At 42.8% G+C, this 26,400-nt stretch overlaps 1 protein-coding gene across 3 annotated transcripts in view; it reads left to right on the top strand.

The window, feature by feature from the left end:
• ARHGAP26 (Rho GTPase activating protein 26) overlaps nucleotides 1–26,400 on the top strand; it is a 417,310-nt gene that overhangs the window by 327,129 nt on the left and 63,781 nt on the right. For all 3 annotated transcript variants that reach the window (XM_014850273.3, XM_014850275.3, XM_014850274.3), the window contains exon 20: nucleotides 13,341–13,494. In XM_014850273.3, coding sequence (XP_014705759.1) covers nucleotides 13,341–13,494 — 154 coding nt within the window. The remainder of the gene's footprint in view (nucleotides 1–13,340; nucleotides 13,495–26,400) is intronic.

The following is a 26,400-nucleotide window of genomic DNA, read 5'->3' as shown; positions in this document are numbered from 1 at the left end:
GTGAAATTAATTAATGAATTAATTAGAGAATAATACCTTCCCCCTCTTGTTCCAACTAGCAGTGTTATCACTAATATTGTATCAAATCTTTTTTTAAAGATTGGCAACAGGGACTGGCCCCGTGGCTGAGTGGTTAAGTTTGCGTGCTGCGGCGGCCCAGGGTTTCGCCGGTTCAGATTCTGTCTGTGGACATGGCACCGCTCATCAGGCCATGCTGAGGCGGCATCCCACATGCCACAACTAGAAAGGACCCACAATTAAAAATATGCAACTACGTGCTTGGGGGCTTTGGGGAGAAAAAGGAAAAATAAAATCTTTAAAGATTAGCAACAGATGTTAGCTCAGGTGCCAATCTTCTTATTTTCTCTTTCTTCTCCCCAAAGCCCCCCAGTACATAGTTGTATATTCTAGTTGCAGGTCCTCTGGTTGTGCTATGTGGGACACCGCCTCAGTATGGCCTGCTGAGCAGTGCCATGTCCACGCCCAGGATCCCAACCAGCGAAACCCTGGGCCAGCAAAGTGGAGCGTGTGAACTTAGCCACTCGGCCATGGGGCCTGCCCCTCAAATCTTTTTTCCATCTCAGGATTTCTGAGTTCTTTGCAGTGATCAAGTCACTGGGCCCTAAAATATCCAGTCTTGTTTGGCTTTTGTAATCCGAGAGTTGAGTAGTGTGTTGTAGGAGTCGAGGGCCCCAGCTCTGCCTGAAGTCAGTCAGACTGGGTTCTTGTGCCCCGAGCAACACACGGGCCCACTTTTCCCCTTCTGTCAGCCTCAGTTTGCTCGTCTGTAAGGTAAGGATAATAGTGCCTCTTTCATAGGGAAGTTGTGAGGATTAAATGAAATTGTGCATTTAAGCATCTGGCCCAAGGCCTGGCCATGGCAAAGGCCAACATGGCAAAAGCTGAGAGCTGCTGCTATTGTTATTAGTCACTGTTTAATCACACGCAGGTACCAAGGCTAGTTCGTTCACCAACCAACTTTTACACAGCGTCTGCCAGGGACTGGGAATATAAACATGGCCCTTATCTTTAAAGAGCTCAGGACTGAGTAAGGGAAATAGACGGTGAATAGATAATAGTAAGCCAATGGGATGCATTCAGAGAGGCGGGAGGATGGAGTGGTCAGAAGCACACACCGGCACCAGATTGCCTGGGTGAGAATCCTGCCTCTGCTGCTCACAGGCTGTGTGTGACGTGGGCAAGTTATCCCATGTCTCAGGGCCTCAGTCTGCTCTTCTGGAAAATAGGAATGTAAGAGTTTCTACCTCACCAGGTTGTTGTGAGTTTAAAGCACTTCAAACAGTGCCTGTTGCAGAGTTAGGTGCTCAGTAAACGCTGTGGAGGGGGGCGTGTGATATTGTTATTGTTATTATTATTATTACCATTACTACCTCTACTACTGATCTCTCTGAGGTACAATAAAGGCACAAAGCAGAATAATGTCCCACTTTGCCTTGAAGAGGAGAGGTTCCCTATCCAGATTGGCATCTTTCTATTTCTTTGTTACAAAAAATGTTTTTTTATCCGCTTGTAATTCAGAAGTAATGGCCTTCCTTATCATTCCTCCTGAAAACAAATCTTCCTGCCCCCAGAACATGACTGCATTTAAGGATTTCATAGTATCCCACAGTGTGGCTGCACTTTGGTGTATTTAGCACCATTTGGGTTGTTTCAGATATTTTGCTTTTATAAGCAAAGCTACTGTTATCATCTTTGTAGCTAAATCTGCTCATATTCATGATAATTTCCTTAAGAGAAATTCGTGGAAGAATTCCTAGGTCAACAGATACGCACACTTTTCGGGCTTTGACCTCGTGCTGGGATTGGCTTCCCTTCGAATGATAGCCTGTGTTTCTTCAATATCTGGCTTGGGTCTGCACACAGCCTGGGCCCCTCCAAGTGCACAGGGAACCCTTGGAACAGGCCTGGCCTCACTCACATCTGCCACAAACAAGGCATCAGGCTGTGGGGCGAGATGCCTCTCAGGTTTCCAAGAGATCCACAGTCACTTCCATGTTCTGTGCCAAGCACCGTACAGTGCAGATCAGGACAGATCAGACAGCATTGGTAAATTCCTCTAAGCTTAAAATAGTGCGGAGTTTGCAGTTAGATTGAATCAGAAGCAGCTTTGGAACAGATCTTAAAGCGTACTCTGGGAGCATGTAAGAAAGAAGATGGAGATTCAGAGAAAATCAATTAGATCTTTACCCAAGATAAATCTTATCACACAGGCAGAGGATGAAAGTGAAGGACGTGTGAGAGCAGACCCGCCTCAGTCGCAGAACAAGCTCCCGTGGCCCCATCTATGGACGGTGGACCAAAGGATGCAAGACAGGAAGCAATATATCTCTCCTCTGAGTGTTAGGAAATGTCCCCTGGAAACAGGACTGGAATCTCCATATGCTCGGATGTTTGTGGGGTGCTTAGCTTTCTCCCCTTTCTCAGAGAAGAAACATTTTCATTGAAAAGTATATAGGTGTGTGTATATACATACACTTCTTATAGTGTGTTTTGGAAACCACTTTTTTTCTGGGAAACTAGAATGATATCCAAGCTGGCTTAGAAAGCACCAGAGGAGGGGTGGGTGAATTGATGCTGTGAGGAAGACGGCCAGTTGGAAGGTTCTGCCCGCACTCCCCCCTCCTAGGTTGTCATCCAGCCACGCATCACTGTCGGATGAGCACTTGATGGTGCTCAATAAAGTTTTCATACACCTTCATCCCTTTGTCTATCAAAGCACTTTGCTGCATTTACCTTTAGAATTAAACTACAGGTAAAGACCCCGCAGGGAATTTTTGGGAAAAAAGTCCTATATTTCCATATAATGATGTTTTTCAGTTAAAGGCCTCTTCCCATACCTAGCTCAGTACTTCCCAAACTTGAATCACATACATACACCTTCATTCACTCTTTGGGCCACAACCACATAACTCATGCTCTGTGGTTTGTTTAATACATTTTTTAAAATCTATTTTAAAGAAACTCACTTCTTTACATGGCCTACTCCTACTCAGTAAAACCTCTAAAAACATGAGTTTGATGGTCTCCTTTTACTGTTCACTAATACACATTAAAATAAATATCTACCCATTAAGATAAAGAATGTTCATCCACATTCAAATTGTCTTGTGTCCTGCCTGTGGAATGTGTACCACAGTGTGGCGTCCACAGACCTTGCTCTGAATTTTTTTTTTTTAAAGATTTTATTTTTTCCTTTTTCTCCCCAAAGCCCCCCAGTACATAGTTGTATATTCTTTGTTGTGCGTCCTTCTAGTTGTGGCATGTGGGACGCTGCCTCAGCGTGGTTTGATGAGCAGTGCCATGTCCGCGCCCAGGATTCGAACCAACGAAACACTGGGCTGCCTGCAGCGGAGTGCGCGAACTTAACCACTCGGCCACGGGGCCAGCCCCTTGCTCTGAATTTTTGACTGACTTAGGTCTTTCCTCTTAACGTAAATATACAAATTCAAGTTTCCTTTGTCCACTCAACTAGAATTGGGTTCAGAGATTGTCAGCTGGCTGTTTATATCATGGTGGACACTCACTGTCAATCTGTCAATTTTATGCTGTGCACTTTTGGTTCTTTGTGATACCTGTCCAGGGTTGATGTGACCTTCCCTCTCTTTACGTTCTTGCCTCAGAGCAAATACCTTGTTAGAGGGATCATGCTTGTGTGGACACATACACACACACACAAGCACATGTCCACATTCCTCTCCTCTACCTTCAATCTTGGCATATGACGTTTTTCAGAGCCTCATTTCTGCTTTTGTCTGTCTGCCTGATCTCTTTTGAGTTCACTTCTGCATTTTCTCCTCACTGATGTACTTGCAGTGTAATATTTTCATTGGTCAGCCCTCTCTTCAGTCCCCAGTGGAGAGGTGTAATGGGCCTGAAACTCCCAGAGTAGCTCACATGGGTGCCTCTTTTTGAGAGGTCCCTGGTGTTGGTTGTCAGCACACATTTTTCTCCCACCTCTCTGCAGTGTCCCCTGCTCTGTGCAGAAGTTGGAGCGCATTCTTTTCTTGCAGACGTGAATCTGTGCCAACACTCTTGGCCTCAGATTGTCATGGAAGTATCTGACATATTAGTTGATGCTCATGGATATGTTTTTTATTTTCCAGAAGGAGTTTTTCCTTCTGTGTAAGTAGACCAGTTGTGTGCCCACGCACCTCCATAAGACTCTTTTTCTTTAATCCATGGATAGTAGTGGAGTCTTTGCCAGGTGGCTCTTTCTTTTTCCCTAAAGGTAAAGCTGTCGTTATGATGACAGTGGTCTCTTTCCAGAATGAGGGGCTGGATGCTTTCTTATACTCTGCTGGGTAGGGTCTTTGGTCAGTTACGAGGCAGCGTGTGGCTCCTCGTAGATAGTGTGTGGTGGAATTGGGGCTAGGAATGAAATGGGAGTAGTCTCTGAAATTACAACTTTGTGGAAGAGAACGAAGGAAATAGAGAAATGGGGGATTTAGGAAGTGTCATAGCAACAAATGCAAATCATTAGGAAACCACTAAATATTGTCATGAGGAGGGGACTAGATACCCGACTTGTCAGTAGCTAGTGAAGAAATATTTTCTAAAAGGGGGAATTCTGAGAAGGATGCCAAAGGAAATGAGAGTCACAGTCTGGCCCAAAGGACAGTAGGGTAGTCTATGATGCCTAACAGACGAAGCGTAGAAGAGAGTCTTTCTGTAAATATCAAAGGGTAGCTTTTGTCTGTAAAACTCAGGAGAAGACTGTAGAAAGATATGTTCCCAAATTGAACTTGGAAAACATTTTCCCATAGAAATTGATTTTTTATTTATATATGTTTAATATATATGGCCATATAATTTATCAAGCGCTTTCTCATGCTAGGCACTGTGCGTAGCAGCATCTCATTTAATCTTTACAATTGTATGACACAAGTACTGTCCCTATTTTACACTTGGAGGGAAATAAAATTTAAATAATTATTAATCATTAAATAATAATTATTAAATAATAAACTCAGGGTCACACAGCAACAAAGTAGTAAATTTGAACCCAGTCATTCTGACCTCAAAGCTATACTTACTGTTAACCAGTCATTATTCTGCCTTCCAATTTCAACTTGCAAGATTGTTCTAGAGGAGATGTGGTTCTGTTAGGGTTGGCTTTTGTGACCTGGCCTGCAAACCTAATTATTTCCAAGGGAAAATGTTTCCAGTTCCACTTATGAACCTAGAGCTTAAGCTTTCATTAAGCTAGGGATCTGCCTGTAAAGAGCTGAGGAGCTGCTGTGGGAGGATAAATAGATGCAATTGATAAAGAACCTTGAGACCAAGCTAGATTTTGAGCCTCATTCAACAACATCAACAACAACAATAAAAATAATTATAGCTCAGCTAACATAGCAAGCAGCCTGCTGAGCCCATTATTAGCTCATCTCATCCTCACAGTTGACAATCATCCCTTGAGGTAGGGTCTCATCCACATTTTACAGACAGGTATACTGAGGCTAGAGAGGTTAAGCAGTGTTGTCTCCAAAAGGGTGCCTCTGTCAGTTCTTGTGCCACAGAAGTGAAAACCTTGCTAGGCTGAGTTACAAAGCAATAAAAGCCATCTGTCCCAGTTTCCATGCTGTCGTGGGGACAGTTGAACCATATTGAATGGGTTCCTCAGGATGCGCACTGGCGGGCAGCAGCCCCTCCAGATCTGCAGCGGCTCACAGAGAGCAGCGTGCATTCAGCAGAAGCTTTACTCTGCTGAGCCAGGGCAGTCACGCTCATTTGTGACCACCTCAGAACAGATGGAACAAAGCTTTTCAACTGTGCTGCCAGAAGAATGGTGGCGAAGGAGACGACTGTTTAATCTCCACGTTTCCACACAGATACATCATACAGCAGAATCGGACTAGTGTATCTGGGTGAAAGGTACTGACACACAAGCTGTACTTTTTCCAGACAACTGTAAAAGGTAGAGCCAGAAGGACAAGAGGGAACGAGCAACCAGGTCTTAGGTCTTGTACCTTTTAGATTTCTTCCAAGAGGTTGAAAGGTGACATTTACCACTTATTTTGTCTCAGATTTTTAGCACTTATACCAAGGTGTTGAAATGTGTTTCTTGGCACAGTGGTTCTTAGACTTGGGTGTGTATTAGAAGCATGTAAGGAGCTCATTAAAATTACAGATGCCTGGTCCCCTCCCTGCTATGCTCTGAATCAGGAGGTCTTGGCTGGAGCTCAGGTATCGGTATTTTTAAAAGCACCCTGATGATGCTGGTGCCAGCTACAGTTAGCGAAGCATTGGCTTGGGCAGGGGGAGACAATCAAGGTTGCTTGTCTTCTCTCATTACCAGAACGTCTCTTTGGCTCTCTGTCAGGGTTTGGGACAGCCTGGCATGGCAGTTGACAGCAGGGCCCTGCGGCCAGATGCATGTTCCAAGGCCATCTCTATCACCTGCTGGCTCCGAGGCCTGGAGTGCATTACTTTCCTTTCCTGAACCTCCCTTTGCTCATCTGTAAAATCGATCACTAATAATAGCTTCCTTGGAGGATATTTACCATGATGAAGTGAGCCAGTGCATGTAAAGTACTTGACACTGGGTCTAGAACATAGTAAGCACCTAATAAATGTTAGCTACGATTATGATGATTATCATCAGGCTGCAGTTTTACTTTACATTTGACTAAGAAATCGTTCTGCCTCTGGAGCCTGCAGGTTCCAAAGGAGAGGCCCACACGTGAGGGTAATACAGAGTCACCCTGGCCCCAGAGAGAGCCCATTTGATGCTTGAGTGCAAAGACAGCAGCAGCCCGGGGATGTTGTCCAGCGTTGGTGGGGTGGGAATGGATCCTTGGGCTTTGTTTTACATGGATCATGTTAACTAGCTGCTGGGATTAGAGCTCCGATTAATTCTTTTAGTTCAGTTAATTCATCCTGGACCCTCTCCCAGACAGGCCCAGTGAGAGGGTGAGATTCAGCGCATACACTCTCAACTGTGTCTTCCTTGTTGAAAAATAGCTGGGAATTCATGCTATTCAAAGGCTTACATAATGTCTTTCTCTGAGCAGTCAAAGCTGCAGCCTGTGCCTTTTCTCAGGTTGCCTCTGCAGATCCTGGGCGCTCTGGGCACACCTGTTTGTTTTGGCAGACGACATGTTTATCCACATGGATTCCTATTGTCACACGGACTGTAAGGTGTAATGTGGCTCTTGGCTTAATTATGTGTGGTTACCATGTGTGACTGAAAACCGCATAGTTAATGTGGCCATTAAAAAAACGAGTCTGTGGAAAGAAAGCTAATGGCAAGGAAAAAGTTCAAGATAGATCATTAAAGGAAAACAAGCATATTACAGGCTCATATCTCTGGCATTATCACTAAGTGAACAAAGCAGGTAACTCAACATTAGGTATGATGTTATCCCACTTTGTTAAAAGAAAAATGTATATGTGTGTATTTTAATGTATAGCAAAACGAGTGGACGTTTACACACCAATCTACATATAGGATATTTGTATGCTTTTCTGTACTTTCTAAATTGGAGAGGAAGGCATATTTATTACGTATTGACTGATTTTTATGTTATTAAAAAGAAAACTCCCTAATCATACTATTTCACTATCTGAAGCCCATTTTGCAGTGAGTCACAAACATAAGTAAATATATAATTTTCCTCTTTCTACTGAGCAGTAGTGTAAGCAGTCTATATGTGGACTCCCTCAGATGTTGGGGATCATAGATTAAAGGGAAAATGTCCCTTCTCAAAAGTAAGTTCTCAGGCAGACAGGAGGGCTACGCTGTCAGTAGAAGAGTATCCATTTAACTCCCATCATTCAACTCCCTATTCAGCCGTTAACTAGAGGCTCATTCCTACACCGTGGTGTTTGAAATGGTGTTGTTTCAGGGGTGGGCTTCCCCACTGTGTCTCCATGTCTCATTCCCATGAATCAGCTCAATCCTGGGGCAGCCACAATGACTTCCCCATTCTCTCATGAAATCCAGTTTTATTGACATTCTTTCCCTTTGCAAAGAAAGGGGTTATTATGAGCACCACGGGGAGAAAAGTCAGTCAGTCAGTCCACACAGGACCAAGATCAGTTGTTGTTTTGCTGAAGACAACCTGCCAAAAGCTGTAATATCATGTACGTGTCCTATGGTCGAAACAACAGATTGACCAGATTTTTCACTTATCAGCTCACTGTTTGGTCCATCATTGCCCAAACTGCTTTTTAAGATTATTTTTTAAACATTCCCCAGACTGTCTTTATGTGCCCAAACACATTGCTCAAACTGCTTTTTAAGATAATTTTTATCATAGGAACTGACACTGGGACAGCATGAAATCAGACCACCTCAGATTTTATGTGGCTTGGCATGCCACTATTATCAGGAGCAAAAGCTACAGGGGAAGAAAAATTGCTTCAGAAAATCTGATTCTAAGCTTCCCATGTACTTGGGTGTTTCCCAGAGATGGTAAACTCAGAAAGTGCTGTATACTCATCATTTTTTATTGCAAAATTCATTAAGCTGCCATGCTATTGTCATCCTATCTTGTCAAGATGATACGTGACAGACCTCATTGCAAAACTTTAACCAGCAGGAGAAGGTACACCTCTCTCCCCACCACTGCACAGGAAAGCCTCTGGGTATTTTGCTTTTTGCCTTAATATTTTTTGCGTAAAGCCTGTGTCTTTGCATAACTTGGTCTTTCTGGTAATTCCCTTTTCTCCCTGTCTGATCATGTGGAGAGAGAGTTCCCTCCTTTGGGCTCTGTGAGGCATCAGGAGCTGCTTTTAAAGAACAGTCACCTTCCCTCTTCTTTTTGACAGCTAGTCTCAGACATCATAGAAAAATGAGACGTGAGCCTGTATTCTGACAGACTTCCTTCCATGCGTGGTGGGAAACCTCCCCCAAAGTGACGCCGACAGCCTGTGTTTCGTATTTACCCTTCAGCTCTGTGTAGTCAGGGAGCCAGGCGTGTTCAGGCCTGCCAGGACGTGTGAATTTGGCTTGGCTCTGTGTGTGCGCTCCTGGCCTCGCCTCTGGGTTCCATGATAAACAGAGACCCTACCTCTCATAGGGGGTGGGGTTGTCATTAGAGTGAGCAGGAGTCACTTGGTAAATATGGACAGTGAAGTCTCTTAGCTCCCAGATTTCCATGGCAACCACCAGAACAAGTACAATATCACCAAAATTCTTCTGTGGCTTTCTTTTTTTAGTTGCAGTGATTTGGTTGCATACTCATGTTTTTCCGCTTCTGATTTGTACAAAAAACAGACACTCTGCCCACTATAACCAGTACTTTGGTTTCAAGGACATTAGCGGTCCCTGTCTGAAGCACCTGAAAAATTTAATAACGAAAACTGCCTCTTTCTGTGCTAGCAGAATACATTTTGATTGTTTATTGTTGCCTTATATTTATTATTTATCTTATAACCATTCGTGGAGCTTTGATGTATCCTCCACACGGGGTAGGCACCAGTAATGTATGAGCTGACGCTGCCCTGCCAGGTCACTGGTCATGGATGCTTGATGTGTTCTGTGTGGGCACACGTGCCCCTGCCCTTGAGTCATTTGCATTCTTAAGGACCTTGTCCACATCCAGTTTGTCACTCCTCATAGAACATAGGTTCATGAAATTGTCCAACGCATTACCCATACATGTTTATATTTGTTTGGAGACTTACTTTATTTTATCATTTCATTGTTTCTGGGCTCTTATTTCCTGTGACTAAGAAGACTGATTCTTGTTGACAAACATGTTTGAGGAAGGCAACCCTTCTCACTAACTTCAGCCAGTTTAGGAATACTCCTGAATTGTGGGCATTCTTTCTCTGTTGGTCATAGAAATTGTTCTCTGTGATCTTGTTGCTTTGACTCATATCTGGTTATTGTTTTTCTTTTTCAGTCCACTAGCCTATAATTGTTTTTCTGCAGCAGTGTAATTGCCATCAGTCCCCCTTATACTGGCTGATGGGGATGCCAGAGCAAGTTTGAATCATCAGTGACTCAGAGAAGTCCAGCTCTGGTATTTGAATGATTTGGTTAATTTCATTTTTTTTTTTTTTAAGTCTTTTAGGCTGCCTGTTCTCATTATGTTTTTCTGTCAGGAGCAAGGACTCATTTGCCCACCTGACAAAAAATCCTCCTGTGTTGAGTGACATTACTGAATCATTTTCTCTTTAATTCTTAACTCCAAATACTTTAGAATTCGTCTTGGTACACTTTGCCATAACCACTAAGACATCTGATTTGCTGTTGTTTTTACTCTCTACCCCTTCTCTGGAATAATCCGCACCTTCCTACTCACCCTTAGTAAGGATTGTCAGCATTTCAACTTAGAAGTTCTCAGTCTCATTATCTGAGTTCTCATGTCAAATAAAACTGGTCTTATAGTCAGACAGTGCCAGGTTTCCAAATTTCCTTTTAGGTCCATCGAGGGATACCAGTAAGGAGGCTGCTCTTAGCATGCAGATTTGGCTTTCTTGGCTGCAAAACTATGAAATCTTAAGATTAAATTTTTTATGTTTTCTTCTTGGACAAAGAACTCCTTTCCCCGATCATTTGCTTTTGTTGTTTTGTTTTGTTATGGGTTGTACCATATGTGAAAGATCCTAGATATTTAAATAGAAGTCAAAGTAGAATCTTAAAAACAATTTATTTCTTAAAAAAAGAATTCTTGTGTCCTCCAGTAAAGGAAATACGAGGAATCCTGAAGCTCAATCTGGGTGTAGCCACCTGTTTTATTTCATTGACTTTTCTAGTCCAGAGAGGGTTGAGTTTTCATTTTCCACCCCATCCTCATTCTTTTGTGAGCTTACTTCAGACAAATATCATTTTCCATATGCTGCAGCCTTCTTTGTTAGCTCGTAGAGAAACTCAGTCTATAATACTGGAACAGTAGATACATTCTTAAAAATTTTACCTAAGTCCAGTTTTTAGAATTGAATCTTTTTATGAACAGTAGGATTCTGATGAAATATTTTATAAAGCACAGCATCTTTATATAATGTTTTTTCAGTTGTGATTTCCAAGTTTTATCTGTCAAATGTCCAATCTTAGGTTGCTTATAGTCTACCGAAGAAGGTGGACATATGACCAAATAAATGTGTGCGAGATAATAAATACTCTAGTGTACATCTGAATAAAATACCAAGAAATTAGTGCAGGGGTCTGCTAACTGTCTGGGGACTGTGTTTGGTACTCAGTAGGTACTCAATAAACATTTCTTGAATAAATGAAAATTGAAGAAGTTTTCATCTCACATACTCTCTTTTTCTAATGGATAGTAAGGCAGAAGAAAATGTCTCAATAATATTTTAGAAAAACTAATACACTTTTAGCAAGGTATTGTTTTTAATATAGAGAATCATAACCCTCTCATGGACAAGTAAATACAATCACCAGAGAAATGTGAGCTATAATTATCCTCTGTTATTTCCTTGAATTCAGAGAATTATGTCATGCAAACTTGGCCTCAAACTAGAGTTAATAAAACTACACATCTCTCTTCCCATGTGAAGCAGAAAATGTCTCCACTGAGCCCCAAAGAAGTGTCATTTTTACTCCCCGTTTTTGTACAGTAGTCCTGGGCTCCTCACAGTCTTTCAGGAATCTTGATAGGAGTATTTCGTGCAAAGGAAAATTTTACTTTTACTGATTCATTCTGATTCATACTGATAAGTGGCGTATCCATTCCCTCAATGATCCCCTAATTATGTGATTTTCGAGTTGTTTTTCTTCCCAGTAGCAAGTTCCCGTTTGTGGGCCCTGTTAGTCCTCCTACCCCTTGGCTCAATGTAACTCTTTTGGTTTCTGTTTCTTTGTTGCTGTTTCTGTTTGGAACTTAAGCTCTTGAAATATGAGTAGTTCTCCATCTCGGGAATCAATTTAATAATCTACATTTTTCAAAATCTACTTAGAGTTCAGGAATCTCCCAGTAGCCTCAGGGACTTCTTAACTCTTCTTTGTTAAACAGGGCATTGAGAATTTGCTAAGATATTAGGGGCTTTTGGTGTGTGTGTATTTATTGTGACGATTACTGTAACATCATTTCATAAGCATAATCAATTTTTACGTACATGGCTGGTACAAGGGGAAAAGTATTTTTTTTATTGTGACGTCACCCTCTTTATTACCTAAGGAGACCGGAGTTCAGATGTCGACCTCTGAACCACTATGTCAGTGAGCCCAGTCTGTCTTCTTAGGCATATAGTACACCTTTGGCTCATTTCACAAAGGCCCAGTGAGGATTAACGCAGACACAGTGTTTCTTGATAAGTGAATTGATTACCAAAAGGTCAGTTGATTTCAACATGGTGTATTTGTAACGAATGTGAGACAAAAATGATATTCCAAGTCTCTAATATTTTGCTACAGCAGTTGTGCCTATGCCATTTAGCCAAATTATCCCCAAAGTGTTTTCTTCAGCACGTGGTTCCAAGTTTTTAAAGATGGAAAGAAACAGAAAGTTCTTTTCTTTGAGCAATGTTCTGAAGTTTACAAAACGCGTTCTTCCATATGATCCCACTTGATCCTCATGACAGCTCCTCAAGCTGTGCAAGGCAGTTCTCATTCTCCCATTTTATAGACGTGTTAACCCAGAAACAGAGAGTGAATGAGAAATTGCCTTAGGCCACAGAGCCAGGAGAACTCAGGTTTTCTCCATCCTGGTTTAGTAATATTCTCCAAGCATTAATGACTGTTTGGACTGTGGACCCAGTTTGTTTTAGATGCAGGCTACTCTGTCGCCCTTACAGATCTATTTATCAAAGAACTATCTCGAAGCTAAACATCAAATACACGGAGCTAGAGGCAACCCAGAAGGGTACGTCTGGGGCCCAGTGAGGAATTTAGACTGCAGAGTTATAAGGAAGTTGATGACCAAATAGTAGACATTTTATGGTGAGGTGTGATAGAATTGGAGGTAGGACATGGCCTGAGCAATTAAGACAATATTGAGGGCAGGAGTTTTAAAATAAAAGTCTAGTGTCACGGAAACCAAGAGGATCTGGTTGACTGTAAGGGGGCTATGAAGGCTGCTCTCTGTTCTGACCATCTGACAGTCAAAAGAAGACACAATTTATAGTGCAGTGATAGGGCCACTCTTAGGAAAAAGGCTGGTTGTATTAAAGGACAGGTACATCCTGTCAAGCTGAGGAAGAGGTTTTGCTCTAAAGTTTCAAGTCGCCTGTTCCCCTTTGACTATTCCTTTCCCACTTGTAATTCTTCTCCTTTTCTCTGTCCTTTTCTTAGCTTCATTGGGATCAGAGATCTCAATCTGGTCTTAATATGTTAAAATTTTTATATGTGTATGAACAGACTATCCCTATGAAATAATATTAATATGGGGCTTATGGCCTTTTTTTTTTCCCCTCAGAGGAACAAAGAAACAGCATCATCAACTCCAGTTTAGAATCTGTCGTCTCATCAAATGCAAACAGCATCCTCAATTCCAGCAGCAGTTTACAGCCCAACATGAACTCCAGTGACCCAGACCTGGATGTGCTCAAACCCACCCGGCCCAACTCACTGTAAGTATGATGTCCAGTGGCCTGCTACAGTAGGCCCTTGGTCAGCCGTTTCACCCAGAATTTGCTCTCTGGTCCCTTCTGACTTAGAGCATTGCCCCATGAACATGATCTAAACCTTCTCCCTAAACTTGGAGCTTGGCTGTTTTGTTAGAGATTTTTTTAAGCATCATTGTCTCCAAGAGGAATCATTATTCTTAAACATGCTGCTTCTTGGCCTTGGTGATCTTTGATTTACCATCCTGCTGAGATGGCTTTGGTGATGGCTGTTGCCTGTGTTGGCTGCTGGGCATGAAAAGCAATTTCTTTTGGTTTTACAAACATCCAGGCACTGCAGTAGCTCAGCAGATCAGTAGCCAAGTCTGTTTCACTCATTCATGTTGTCTCAGTTTCCCTTCTCCCTGACTTGTTGAGAATTTTCAGTGCCACCTCTGTGTCCACTTCCAGAAAGAAGAGCCCCCAGTAGCCCTTTGGGTCTTCAGACCCTCAAACCGTAGCATGACTGTTCGCATACCAGAGACTCTAAAAGAGAAGAACTTCTATTGCTTCCTTCTTGGGTATTGAGCACTTGTTGCCGAGACAGGCAGTTTTGGGGCTGCTTGTCCAGTCCTCCACTGAAATGATCTACTCTGCTAGGGCCAGAAGAGTTCTCCCTTGTGGTTTCATCCCACACTGCTTAGCATGCTTCTTCAGACCACTCCATAAATCTTGTCTGCTAGAGCCTTTCCAGAAAGAATGTGAGGCTGTGACCAGAACAGCTGGACTCCCAAGCTGCAGCTGTGTAAGACTCAGGAAAAGCAGCGTTGACTTGGCCTTTCTCTGGTGAAAAGAGCTCGAGGGTCAGCAGCAGGTTGCCTCAGAGCGGTTGTTTCATTTGGTGAGACACCAGGATGTCAGAGCTTTTCCTGCCCCTCTCCATGCCGTGATGCATGAACACACCCTGCCATTCTATCTCTTTAAGATATTTACAGATCTGCAAAATGGGTCCAGAAATTTTTGCCTTAGAAGAAACTAAGGGATATTAAGGCTTGGAAGGAAAAAGAACTCTAAAATGGACTTAGAGGTCCTTATGCTGAAAACGCAACAATAGTGTAAGATGAAATTGTACATCAGGAAAATCAGGTCTCTGTTTCGTTGCTGGCATCTTTAAATCCTGCCTTGATATTCAGGAAGTTTGCTTCTTACCTGTTGATTGGTAGATAATGTGTTTGTTCACCAAGAAATAGACCAGTGCCTCAAGAGCTCAGAATAATTGACCCTGACAGCATATGGGCAGTGATTCTCCTCTGTCTCCATGGCCAGACTTGCCTGCAGAGTCTCTGCCCCTTGCCCTGTGCTCTCTCAGGCACTCCCAGACCCGCCTCCCTCAACTTTAAGGAGATTCTAGCTTGGTTGTCTTTTTTTTCCATTTTGTTTGAACCTCTGTACCCAGCAGTTGCGGAAGTTATTTGTTGCTCAGCGTGAGCAAAGTTGAATATCTAGCCCAAGTTGCTTCACATCCCTGATTCTAGCCAGCAGTACCAACTAGTGGTTTTTAATCTTTGTTTTCAGCGGCTGGGAGCTGGGAGCCTCCTGAGTCACCACTGAGTACAGTGTGTCCAAAGAGGCTGCTTTGGCAGCTAAGTGAAAAAGGGGGGTATGTCTTTTAAACAGGTCCTGGAGCAGGCACTTGGGATTTTTTAGTTTTCACTTGTCTAGATGTGGTTTGTTCTACATGAAACACCGGGAGTCACTCTGCCCCCTTCGTGCTATTCATGGTGACTGTCCCCTGCCTGCTGAAGATTTGGGGGACTCTCCCAGGGAAAGCAGGGTGATGCCAGGAACAGTTTTACTTGTTTGCCTTTGAAAGAGGCTTGGAGGTAGGAGTGTGGGTGTGTTTCCAACAAGACTGCTGTCCTTCCAAGCTGAATGAATATCTGACTGATGCCTGTGAGTCTTGAGCTCAAGGAAGGCTGTTCTTGAGGTGGAAGCAGTGCTGATGCCAGCGCTGACACCAGAGTGTTCCATGATCCTGAATGAGGGCCACGCCAGAGGCCCTGAAGCCCTGCAGTAGGTTCACCGACCGTTTCTGAAACCCAGGACAGTGAGATGTTGTTCCCCAGTTTGTGCCTCCCCAGTTTTTTCTGCCTGGGATTTTCCTGGGTGAGCCAGAGACGGAAGCTTGGTGGTCCTGGCAAGCAGAGTCGCAGTACTTTCCTTGAGTAAATGAACTCTGAGAAGTCTGTTGGGACGCTATGCCTCTGTGATTGGGCTCAGTCGCAATGAACCAAGACCACTTGGGTCTCAACCTCAGTTCTGGACCCTTTCATTCCCTCCATTATTGTCTACTTTGAAGTGCACAGAGACCTTGAATGGGAACTCTTAATGACACAGATGAAAACAAAAAACAAAGTCGGGGGTGGGGGATTACCATAGCATGAATATTAATTAGGTGTAAGGTAGGGAACCAGTCACCAGAAAACTGTCTGTTCTTTTTATTTCATTCATTTGTTTTTCATTATTTTCATAATGACTAAAATGATCATTATGACCACATAACAATCATAATGAAAGAAACATGTTTGTGACTCAGCACCCTTTGGTACTTCAGAGACCATACTTTGCTATCTCATTGGTAAATCTTCTCTAATTCTCCAAGGAGATCAGGGCCCTCTTGTTTGTGGGGGCATAATGCTGTATCAGGCATCAAAATTAGAGATGCCACCATTATAGCTGTGCCGGGGTAAGGCTGCAGGGTTTAAATCTTTGGCAGGTCCTAAGCAAGACTTCCTGAAGTAGCCATCTCTCCTGAAGATCAAAGGACACTTGGTAAGCCAGGACCAAAGTCCAGCTAGTCTAAAATTGTGGCAAGTACTGCTGACCTATTTTGTGCTCAGGTCTATGCTAAGCTACCTGGGATAAATTAGAAAAAGGAGGATTCCTGGCCTCTCCAAGAGTTTACAGTCTGGCTAAGGAGGAAAGACAGTGGTATATGGCAGTGCTAAGTGGGACTTATAGCTCATAAGTGCATTTACAGTTTGGCAGCTATTAACTGAATATCTGTTGAGTGCATGCACCAGAGTATTGGGAAAGGTGAAGTAGACAAATTGTGAGATGGGCAGAGGTGAGATTATATGGGGATGAAGAGCATTCCAGATAAGGGGGATGAGAGAGGCAGAGATAATCCAAGATGGAGAAAAACAGCCTACAGACATGTGTGTTGGGGGAGGAGGAGCTTAGTTCCTCCCCACCACTACCACCAAAAAAAAAATATTGAACCAACCTTTAAAATCAAGATACTTTACAGAAAAATCCAGATTTCATGCTGGAACAACTAGACATCCACATGCAAAAAAATGAATCTAGATGGGCCCAGCCTGGTGGTGTGGTGGTGAAGTTCGCATGCTCCACTGGGGTTCATGGGTTCACTTCCCAGGTGCAGACCTAGCACCGCTCATCAAGCCATGCTGTGGCGGCATCCCACATAAAGTAGAGGAAGATGGGCACAGATGTTAGCTCAGTGACAATCTTCCTCAAGAGAAAGAGGAAGATTGCTATCAGATGTTAGCTCAAGGCCACTCTTCCTCCCCCTGCAAAAAAGAATCTAGACACAGACCTTCTACCTTTTACAAATATTAACTCAAAATAGATCATGAACCTAAATGTAAAATGCAAAACTGTAAAATTTCTAGAAGACAACATGAGAAAAAATCTTGGTGACCTTGGGTTTGGCAAAGACTATTTAGATACATCAAAAACATGATCCATGGAAGAAAAAATTGGTAAGTTGGACTTCATATACATTAAAAAAAGTCTGCTCTGCAAAAGACACCATTAAGAAAGTAAAAAGCCAAGTCACAAGTCGAAGAGAAAATATTTGCAAAACACATATCTGATAAAGGACTAGTATCTAAAATATACAAACAGCTCTTAAAATTCAATAGTAAATAAACAACCCAATTAAAAACTGGACAAAAGATCTGGACAGACACCTCACCAAAGAAGACATACAGATGCAAAAAAGCATTTGAAAGGATGCTCAACATCTTAGGTCATTAGGGAATTGAAAATTAACACAATGAGATATGACTACATACCTATTAGAGTGGCTAAAATCCAAAACACTGACACCGAGTGCTGATGAGGATGTGGAGCAACAGGAACTCTCCTGCATTGCTGGTGGGAATGAGAATGAGACACCTACTTTGAAAGACAAATTGGCAGTTTCTTACAGGCTAAACATTTGCTATACAACACGATCCAGCACTCGCACTCATAGATGTTTACCCAGATGATATGAAAACTACTTATGTCCACACAAAAACCTGCCCACAAGTGTTTATAGCAGCTTTATTCTTTATTGCAAAAACTTGGAAGCAACCAAGCTGTTCTTCAGTAGGTGAGTAGATAAACAAACTGTGGGACATCCAGACAATGGAATTTTTTTCAGTGATAAAAAGAAATAAGCTATCAAATCATGGAAAGACATGAATGAACCTTAAATGCATATTACTAAGTGAAAGAAGCCACTCTGAAAAGACTACAATATGGTATGATACCAACTATGTGACATTCTGGAAAAGGCAAAACTATAGAGTCAGTAAAAAGATTAGTGGGCAGGAGGGATGAATAGTGGAGCACAGGGCATTTTTCAGGCAATGGTACTATTCTGTATGACACCAGAATAGTAGGTACAAGACATTATGTATTTGTCAAAACTCATAGAACACAAAGAGTGAATCCTAATGTAAACTGTGGACTTCGGTTAATAATAATGTATTGATACTGGTTCACCATTTATAACAAATGTGCCACACTAATGAAAGATGTTAATAATAGGGGGAATTTAGGGAGTGGGGAGAGATATATGGAAACTGTAAGTCATTTTGAGCAATTTTTATGCTTTAAAAAATAGTCTATTATATTTTTAAAAATTTAGATTTCCAGCTTCTTTTGAAAAGTTAGAAGATTTGGCCACACTAAACCCGGATGTTACTTGGTAACAGATGATGCTCTCTAGTCCCTGTCTTCTCCCAAGTGGCCTGCTTCATTCTTTTATATCTCCTGCCTGTAAGCCTGTGGTAGATTAAATATGGCCAAAGAATCTTTGCCATGCCTTCCATTAAGAGGTGGAGTCCTTGAATCTAGGCTGACCTTCACCCTCTGACTTGATTTGGCCAATAGAATGTGGTAGAAGTGACTTCCAAACCCAAACCACAAGGCCTTGCAGCTTCCCATCTCATCCTCTCAGAACCCAGCTGCCATGTACAAAAGCCCAGTCTGACCTCCTTGAGGATGAGATTATTGGAGAGAGAAGCCCAGCTGTCCTAGCCAAGCCCAGTGCCTGGGCCACCAATCAGTTGAATGCAGCCTCATGAGTGAGTCCAGGAAAGACCAACAGAAAAACTGCACAGTCAACCCACAGATCCATGAGAAATAATACATTGTGGTTGTTTTAAGCCACTGAGTTTTGGCTGATTTATTCAGCAACAGTTAACTGACACAAGGCCTATGAGTCTGTGATGTCGAAGTCATGGGCAACTGCCTTCAGATGGGGCTGGGCTGCCTCGGTAAGGTAGAAGAGTGTGGAAGGTTCTCACTGTAGATTAGTGACAGCATGGAGACCAGCCTTTCAATGTTCAGAATCTTCTTTGAAAGGTGACTCATAAGTGAGATTCTGAGAAGAGACAAAACACAACCCATAGCTAATGGCTGAGGCAATGAGAAAGATAGCTCAGACACTGGCATGGAAAGCAAGAGAGCCTCGGTTTTAATCCCAGCACCAGCATAGACTGGCTGGTGCCAGTCCTTGGCCCTGGACATGCCCATGCCCCCACTCCCTATGGTGGAAAAAAGTGGGGTGACCTTTCTCTAAGAACAGAGGTAGTTCAGTGGGTCCTTATAAAAGACTGCAGAAATAAAAGTCACCCACTCCTCTCACATCAACCAATAAAGTTGGCATCATGCCACCACCTTTCTGGAAGAGAGTGATTTTTAAGGAGAAAGTAAACAAATGCTGAGAAAGTAATCAGGGGACATCCCGTTAGGGACATCAGATACTGTAGTAATTCCCCCAAATTAAAAACTACTAGACGAATGCTTTCTTCAGACCAGTAGGGTAGGGATGGAGGGCTTGTTAAGACTGAAAGAAGGCTAGGGGGGCAGAGGGTGATTCCAGCAGTGGAGGAACCCAACCTTGGACTTCTCCCTGCTGAAGTGGTCCCCACCCCTGAAAAATAACTCACCGCCCAGTAGCTTCATAAATAAAACGAATTTTTCTCGTCCTTTCTGCTTAACACACACATGCCTTTCCAAGTTATTTCTGGTGACCTAAAAGATGTGTGCATGCCAAATGCCTTCAAATTCTGCCAGAGTCAACCGTCCTCTCCCATCTTAGTGGCCAGTAAGAGGCGAGAGAACAGTCCCTGGAATTCAGAGGATAAACAAGGCCTGCGTCCAGACAGAGTTGTTTCTCTGAAGCACTGTTGGCTCCTCCTGAATTTGATTCAGCTGCTCTCAGATGAAATCCGGGGGAAACTTGCCTTCAGAGAGAATCTCTAAAATTTTACTTATGTTTTGCTTATTCAGTCAACAATCATTCAACAAATATCGTTTGAGCACTTACTATGAGCCAGGTGTTATTCTGAGTGCTAAAGATACCGTGATAAAAAATCAGAGTTTCTGCTCTCACTGATTTTTGTATTCTAGTGGAGACAGGAGGTAAATCAGTCTCTAACATGTCAGATATTGACAAGTTCTGGAGAAAACTAATGTGCAGAGTAAAGGAGATAGTGATTTGGAGGAGGAGGAGGCAAGTGCTTTAGTTCTTTCTGCGTCGGTTTTCTCATCTGTACAACCCTCCTCAAAAAGATTGTGAAGACTAAATGAGCTCCTTCTTTGTTATCTTATTTCCATATTTAGCACTATGAGTGGCTATTAATATTATTTTGGAGGGCCTCCTCTACACACCGTCCTTTCTCTCCCCCTCTTCCCTCAGCTCTGGTATGTATTTTCCATGTGCAGAGAGACGTCCCCAGGCTGTTCTCCTCACCTTCCCCCACCAGCTTCCTTGAATCCAAGGCTGGAACTGTCAGGCCAGTCTTTGGGTTAGTTATCAATGAAAAGGAGGAACTTCTCCTGTAGAGGCAGATTCTGCCCCGCCTTAAACCAAGACCAGCTGGGGTAGGCACACCTGTTCCCCAAAAATGTAGAAACCTCCACATCCCACGGGTTACCTGATGAACTGTGTGCATCGCTGTTATTTAGAGATCAGATGAATCACAAAATGAATAATGTGCGTTAGACAAGTGATAATTAATGGCATATTTTTTTAATTTTATCATCTAAGTGCTATTTTATGCCAAAAGAGTTACACCCAAACAGGCAGCTCTGCTTCTACTCCAGTGATCTTTGTCATTCCTTGGAATGCAGGGATTTGAAGAGGACGGTTTCCTCTGTGGTTGAATGAGTTTCCCGCGGCGGAGGATCTTTCCTGTTAGATAGAGGATTCTCTTGCTCACCCACCTGCAAGCAGAAGAGATCTCTTCAAACTGTTTTGCCTGAAAACTTGGCCTTCCCCACTTTGGGAAATAACTTGAAAGCATCATCATTTTCACAAGGAATCATTTGCCTTTTCTTGTCCCCTCTCCCCGCCCCCCCAGTAGTTCCAGCCTGCTCATTCATAGTTGTTTCTTGGACAAGCCCCAAACCATCCCTCTGACACCTCAGGCTCCTGGGACCACCATGTCCCCAGCTCCGCCAAGTAACCAGGCCACGTTCCCTTGACATTTTCAGAGATAGTCACTGACGTGACCTGTATTCTTGTTTTCTGAACAGCTTCCTGTCAGCTTTTCCCGTTCCCCGGCCAAGATCTGCCTGGCCAGTCAAAAGCCCAGCTGGCTTCACTTGGTGGAGGGTAGAGATTCCTGCCTGGTGACCCATCCGATTTTTATTGGATAAATGTGCTTGGTTATTAGCGGTTCTTCTTTTCTTCACATAAAAATTGCTCGAGGCAGCCCTCAACACTTCAGGACCCAGCAGGATTTCTCTCCCAAGCACCAGGGCTGTCGGTGGCACTTGGATCTCTGTAGCCTGTCAGCAGAGCGGGTGTGGGAGGAGGGTGGGGATGGGACGCCATTCCAGTGCTTAGCCACATCCCTGTTTTCCAGCACAGTGGAAATCACAAACAGACAAATGTTTTCCTTCACATGGATTCTTGTTTTCTTTCCCCCTTTACGAGCTAAAATCATATAAAGGGTCTGTATTTTTTTTTCTATAAACTAATTAATCTTGCTAAATAATCTAAAACAATTCCGAAAATTTGTCATGACACACAGTAGATGCTTTTAAAGCCGTGGGGTTTAATTAAGCATTTGAATGAATGAATTTCATTCTGAATTTAGCTGCCCTCAAATGCCTTCTGGCGTTGCATTTTATATGTGTGAGTAGGTGTTAAATCTTAAATCATCTTAATCTTGAGTTTTGGATAGAATCTTTAGGGAAGGAAACAGGCTTAAGATTTCATATGGCTTTCCAGCACTGTTCTATCTGTGAGGGGACTTTGGAGGAAATCTGAACTGCTGTTTTTCTCACTTAGAGTTAGGTTTGGGATTGTTGTTCTCTTTATGGATATAGTTTGAGGGAATCTTATTGGTAGATTCAGATCCTAAATCAGGTAAATTAAAATCATATTAAAGTACTGCTTTTTAAACCTTTTTAGTCAATCTGGAAAGAATATGCTTACTTAGCTAGGAACACATTTGTGGTTGGAAACGGCCTTAGGATCTTATTTTTAACCCCTTCACGGCCTTAAGAATCTGGAAAACCATGTAGGATCTACTGTAGGCTTCATTTGGTCTCTACTGCACTGGTCGTCCAGGGTAGGGTCTTAGCCCAGCGCAGTGGTTCTCAGAGTGCGCTCCTGGGACCAGCATCATTGGAATCACCAGGGAGCTTGTTAGATATACACATTCTCAGGCCCCACCCACAGACTTACTGGGTCAACACTCTGGAGGAAGACTCCAGCACTCTTGTGTTCTAACAAGCCCCGCAGGTGATTCTGGTACATACTAAAGTCTGAGAACCATAATCATAGTGCATTAGGCTGAGGGACTTCCACAAGAACCAAATCAAGATGTACCTCATTGTAAAGCATGCGGTGCCAAGCCTATGTCATCACTGGCACTCTGATTGTCCCTGCAGTGATGACACTGACGTAAGAGCACCCTCCCCCTGGCCTTTGAAATCAGTCACAACTTATGTGGCTGAGAACTAATGGGTTTGCTTCTCAGGGGAACCCAGTTAGCTCACCAGTGCTGCACTCTAGCTCCCCAAGGAAGCCAGCCAGCTGCTTTGCAAATGTATGCCTTTTGGTTACAAATCAAGAGCGGGTAGGTACATCAATTCATCAAGTCAACAAATATTTTGTTGCATACCTACTGTGTGTGTGTAACATGAGAAGATCAAGACCCTCGCATTGACAGGAAAATAGCTCTCAAGGTATATGATACTGCAAATGGTGGATTAGCATCAACATGTACAGAAAATGGAGACTTCTAAATCGGCACTCCCTAAACTGATGTAGGAAGTGGGACAGGTGGAAAGGCAAGAGCTGAGTTGGACAATGTTCAATAGATTCTTGACTAGAGGACTTCTGAGCCTTTAGTATATCCACTGCAAGTCTCCCAAAGGGCATGTGTTCTGCCACATTTCCTGAATGTATTTGACCACAGAATGTGCTTTCTACAGCACTTCTCTTAAGCCTCTTAAAACAGGATACCATAGTTTAGGAAATGCTATTCAAAATCAACACTCTTCTTTTGAGGGCGGAAGTGTGTTTCTCATAATGAATGATATTATTATGGCAGAGATCTTTCAAGAGAACAGAGTTTTAGCTTATATATAAATTTATTGCCACAAATAGCTATCTGAAGGCTGAAATGGGTTCTGTCATGTGCAAAGCATCAGTAAACTTTGGGACCTGGTATAGGTAAAAGCCTGTTTGGCCTGGTATTGAAGCCTTGGCTCTGCTATTTTTTAACTGTGTAAACTTGGGCAAGTTAATTTGCCCTCTCTGAGCTAAACCTCTTCTGTGAAATGATAATAATAATAGTAATAATAAGAGCTGTCTTCAAGCTTGCTGTGAGGGTCAGATGAGATAATGCCTAAGAACACGTACTAAATGGCCTGGTTCATAGTAAGTGATCAATAAAAATTGATTGCTACTATTTTTTTTTACCTTATCATTATTTGCTCTTCGTCCGCCCCCGTACCAATGAACAAACCCCTAGTGTTGATTTCTTTCAGTCGTAGCAGTAGATAGATGCTCAATGTTTATTTTTATTTATTTGTTTGATCCTGGTGTGACACAAAGCAACCCAGATTAAAAACATTGAGATAGTAATTTAAAAATAAATTAAGGGGCCAGCCCGGTGGCGTAGTGGTTAAGTTCACATGCTCCGCTTTGGCACCCCAGGGTTTGCAGGTTTTGATCCCCAGTGCAGACCTAAACACTGTTCACCAAGCCGTGCTGTGATGGCGTCCCACATGCAAAATAGAGGAAGATTGGCACAGATGTTAGCTCAGCGACAATCTTCCTCAAGCAAAAAGAGGAAGATTGGCAACAGATGTTAGCTCAGGGCCAATCTTCTTCACCAAAAATAATAATAATAATTAAAATACCTAAAACTGAGTTAACTACAAATAATAGGATACACTGAAATCAATAGAAACACTCCTTACAAGACAGGCTTCAAGCTGTTTGCACGAAGTCAGCAGGCTGAAGTGTTTACTCTGGGAGCCCTGTCAAGCCATCTACTCTATTTTTTCTCCGTTGGGTGGAGCCAATTGGAACTGTACTAATTAGACTTGAATCTAATTGCAATCCTGAGTGTCACTGGGGGATCATTTAGCCTCAGGAAATTCTTTCCAGCCTATGACTCTGTGTAAAATTGACTGTGGTTATGGCAAAAAGAAAAACAGTTTCTGAAAAAAAATCATTCTGAAATTCTGCATCTTAGTCATTCACTGCATCCGCTCTATCAGGTTCTCTCTCAGTGTTTGTCAGCTTCCTTCTCAAGGAAGCAGTGGGGTTCTCCCCAAGACATTGCTTCAGTATTCCTTCCAGTACTCCTTACAAATAGAAGTGATGGGGCTGTTCTCTGGCTGTTGTCAAAAATGCTCAGAAAAGGAATGAAGTAGCTGGTTTGAGGACCACCCTGTTACCTCTTGTTGCCCTATGTGAAGAAGCCATGTCTTTAGAGGGAACCAAGATGATATTGTCCACAAAGTAATAAAGGCAAAACATCAGCACAATGAAAATAGCAAATTTCAAGGAGAGTTTACTTACAAAGGAGTGGGGGCAGGAGAATCTCAAGAGATAGTACAGTAAACCAGGGCTAGTAGCGTCCAACTAATTACCATCCCTAGGCTGAAGGAACTTGAGTAGAAAGTATTTCCCAGAACCCAGAAAGGGAGAGAGTTCTGTAGAGTCAACACCTTGAAAGGACTTTTAGTCGAGAGACTCAGCCAGGTGGAGGCAACCTCTCAGAAAGGGAGACAAGGGAGTAAATACCTTGGCTTTCTCCTTTCTCTGCTCATCTCCTGCCAGAGTTCTCCATTGGTGAATTCACTAGGAAGCCAGAGGGTTCAGGAAACCCTGTTGATGTAATCCATGCTGGTTAGCTCCCAGAGAAGAGGGCGGGATGGAGAGGAAGTGCTGTCTACACAGATGTATACTGTGATACCATTTATAAAAGCCAAAGAGTGGAAGCAGAAGGGATAATCATCAATAAAGGACTGCCTAAATAAATCCTAGAGTAGAATACCACCCAGTCGGCAGAGGAATGAGGGAGTTCTATATGTGCTGGTGTGGAACAACCTTCAAAGATACATTAAGGGAAAAAGCAAGGGGTAGTACAAATGTGTTCTCAGCCCAGGCTGCATATTAGCGTCACCTGGAGAACCTAAAATGAAAAATACCAAGACCCAGGCCCCTTCCTTAGAGCCTCCAAGTTAATGGGTCTGGGGTGGGATTTGGGTTTTGGTATGTTTCTTAAACTTCCTAGGTGATTTTGATATGCAGCTAGATTCGAAAACCATTAGTATGCATTATAGGAAGCTACTTATATAAGAATCCAGGGGTATATATACATACAGATGTATGTACATGTTTGTAGTATTTCTGGAAAGATACAGAGGACTGAATCTGTGTGGTTGTCTCTGATAGAGGCATATGGGACAGTGGCCTTTGGTGGAAGGACACTGACTTTTCCTCTCAACGCTACACTGTGTGTACATGCATTGGTTGTTCAGTTTCAAAAACTCCATTAAAAATAGATTTGCTGAGTTTTGAAATCACCATTCTTTTATCCCTTCTCTTCTTAAAGTTGTGGAGTACATCTTTGTGAGAAAGAATTCTTTTTCTTTAACCTTTAAAATCTGTTATATCCTCAGTAGCACGGGATCTGAGTAAGATGCCATTTGATTGAAGAACGAGGCCTGTACCAAGAAGGTGTTGTTTTTGGTGTGTTTTAAATGAAATTAAGTCTATTTAAATCATTCAGTGGTCAAATGACTCCTTCTCTCCAGGCTGGTCAGTCCAGGGTTTCCAGTCTGTTTAATAAATGGCACCTCTTGGAACAGCAGAGGAAATATGTCTCCGGGAGCTAAGTAGAGTGGATCCAGTTAGACCCCTGCATCTGGACTGGTTTCAGGTTTCCTATTAAATTGGGAAGCCCCAGGGCTGGCCCCGTGGCCAAGTGCTTAAGTTTACGCGCTCCGCTTCAGCGGCCCAGGTTTTCACCCGTTTGGATCCTGGGCAGAGACATGGCACCGCTCCTTAAACCACGCTGAGGTGGCTTCCCACATAGCACAGCCAGAGGCACTCACAACTAGAATATACAACTATGTACTGGGGAGCTTTGGGGAGGA

Source organism: Equus asinus, chromosome 9 (genome assembly GCF_041296235.1).
Source record: "Equus asinus isolate D_3611 breed Donkey chromosome 9, EquAss-T2T_v2, whole genome shotgun sequence".
Classification (NCBI taxonomy): domain Eukaryota; kingdom Metazoa; phylum Chordata; class Mammalia; order Perissodactyla; family Equidae; genus Equus; species Equus asinus.
This window is presented reverse-complemented; position numbering and strand designations above follow the sequence as displayed.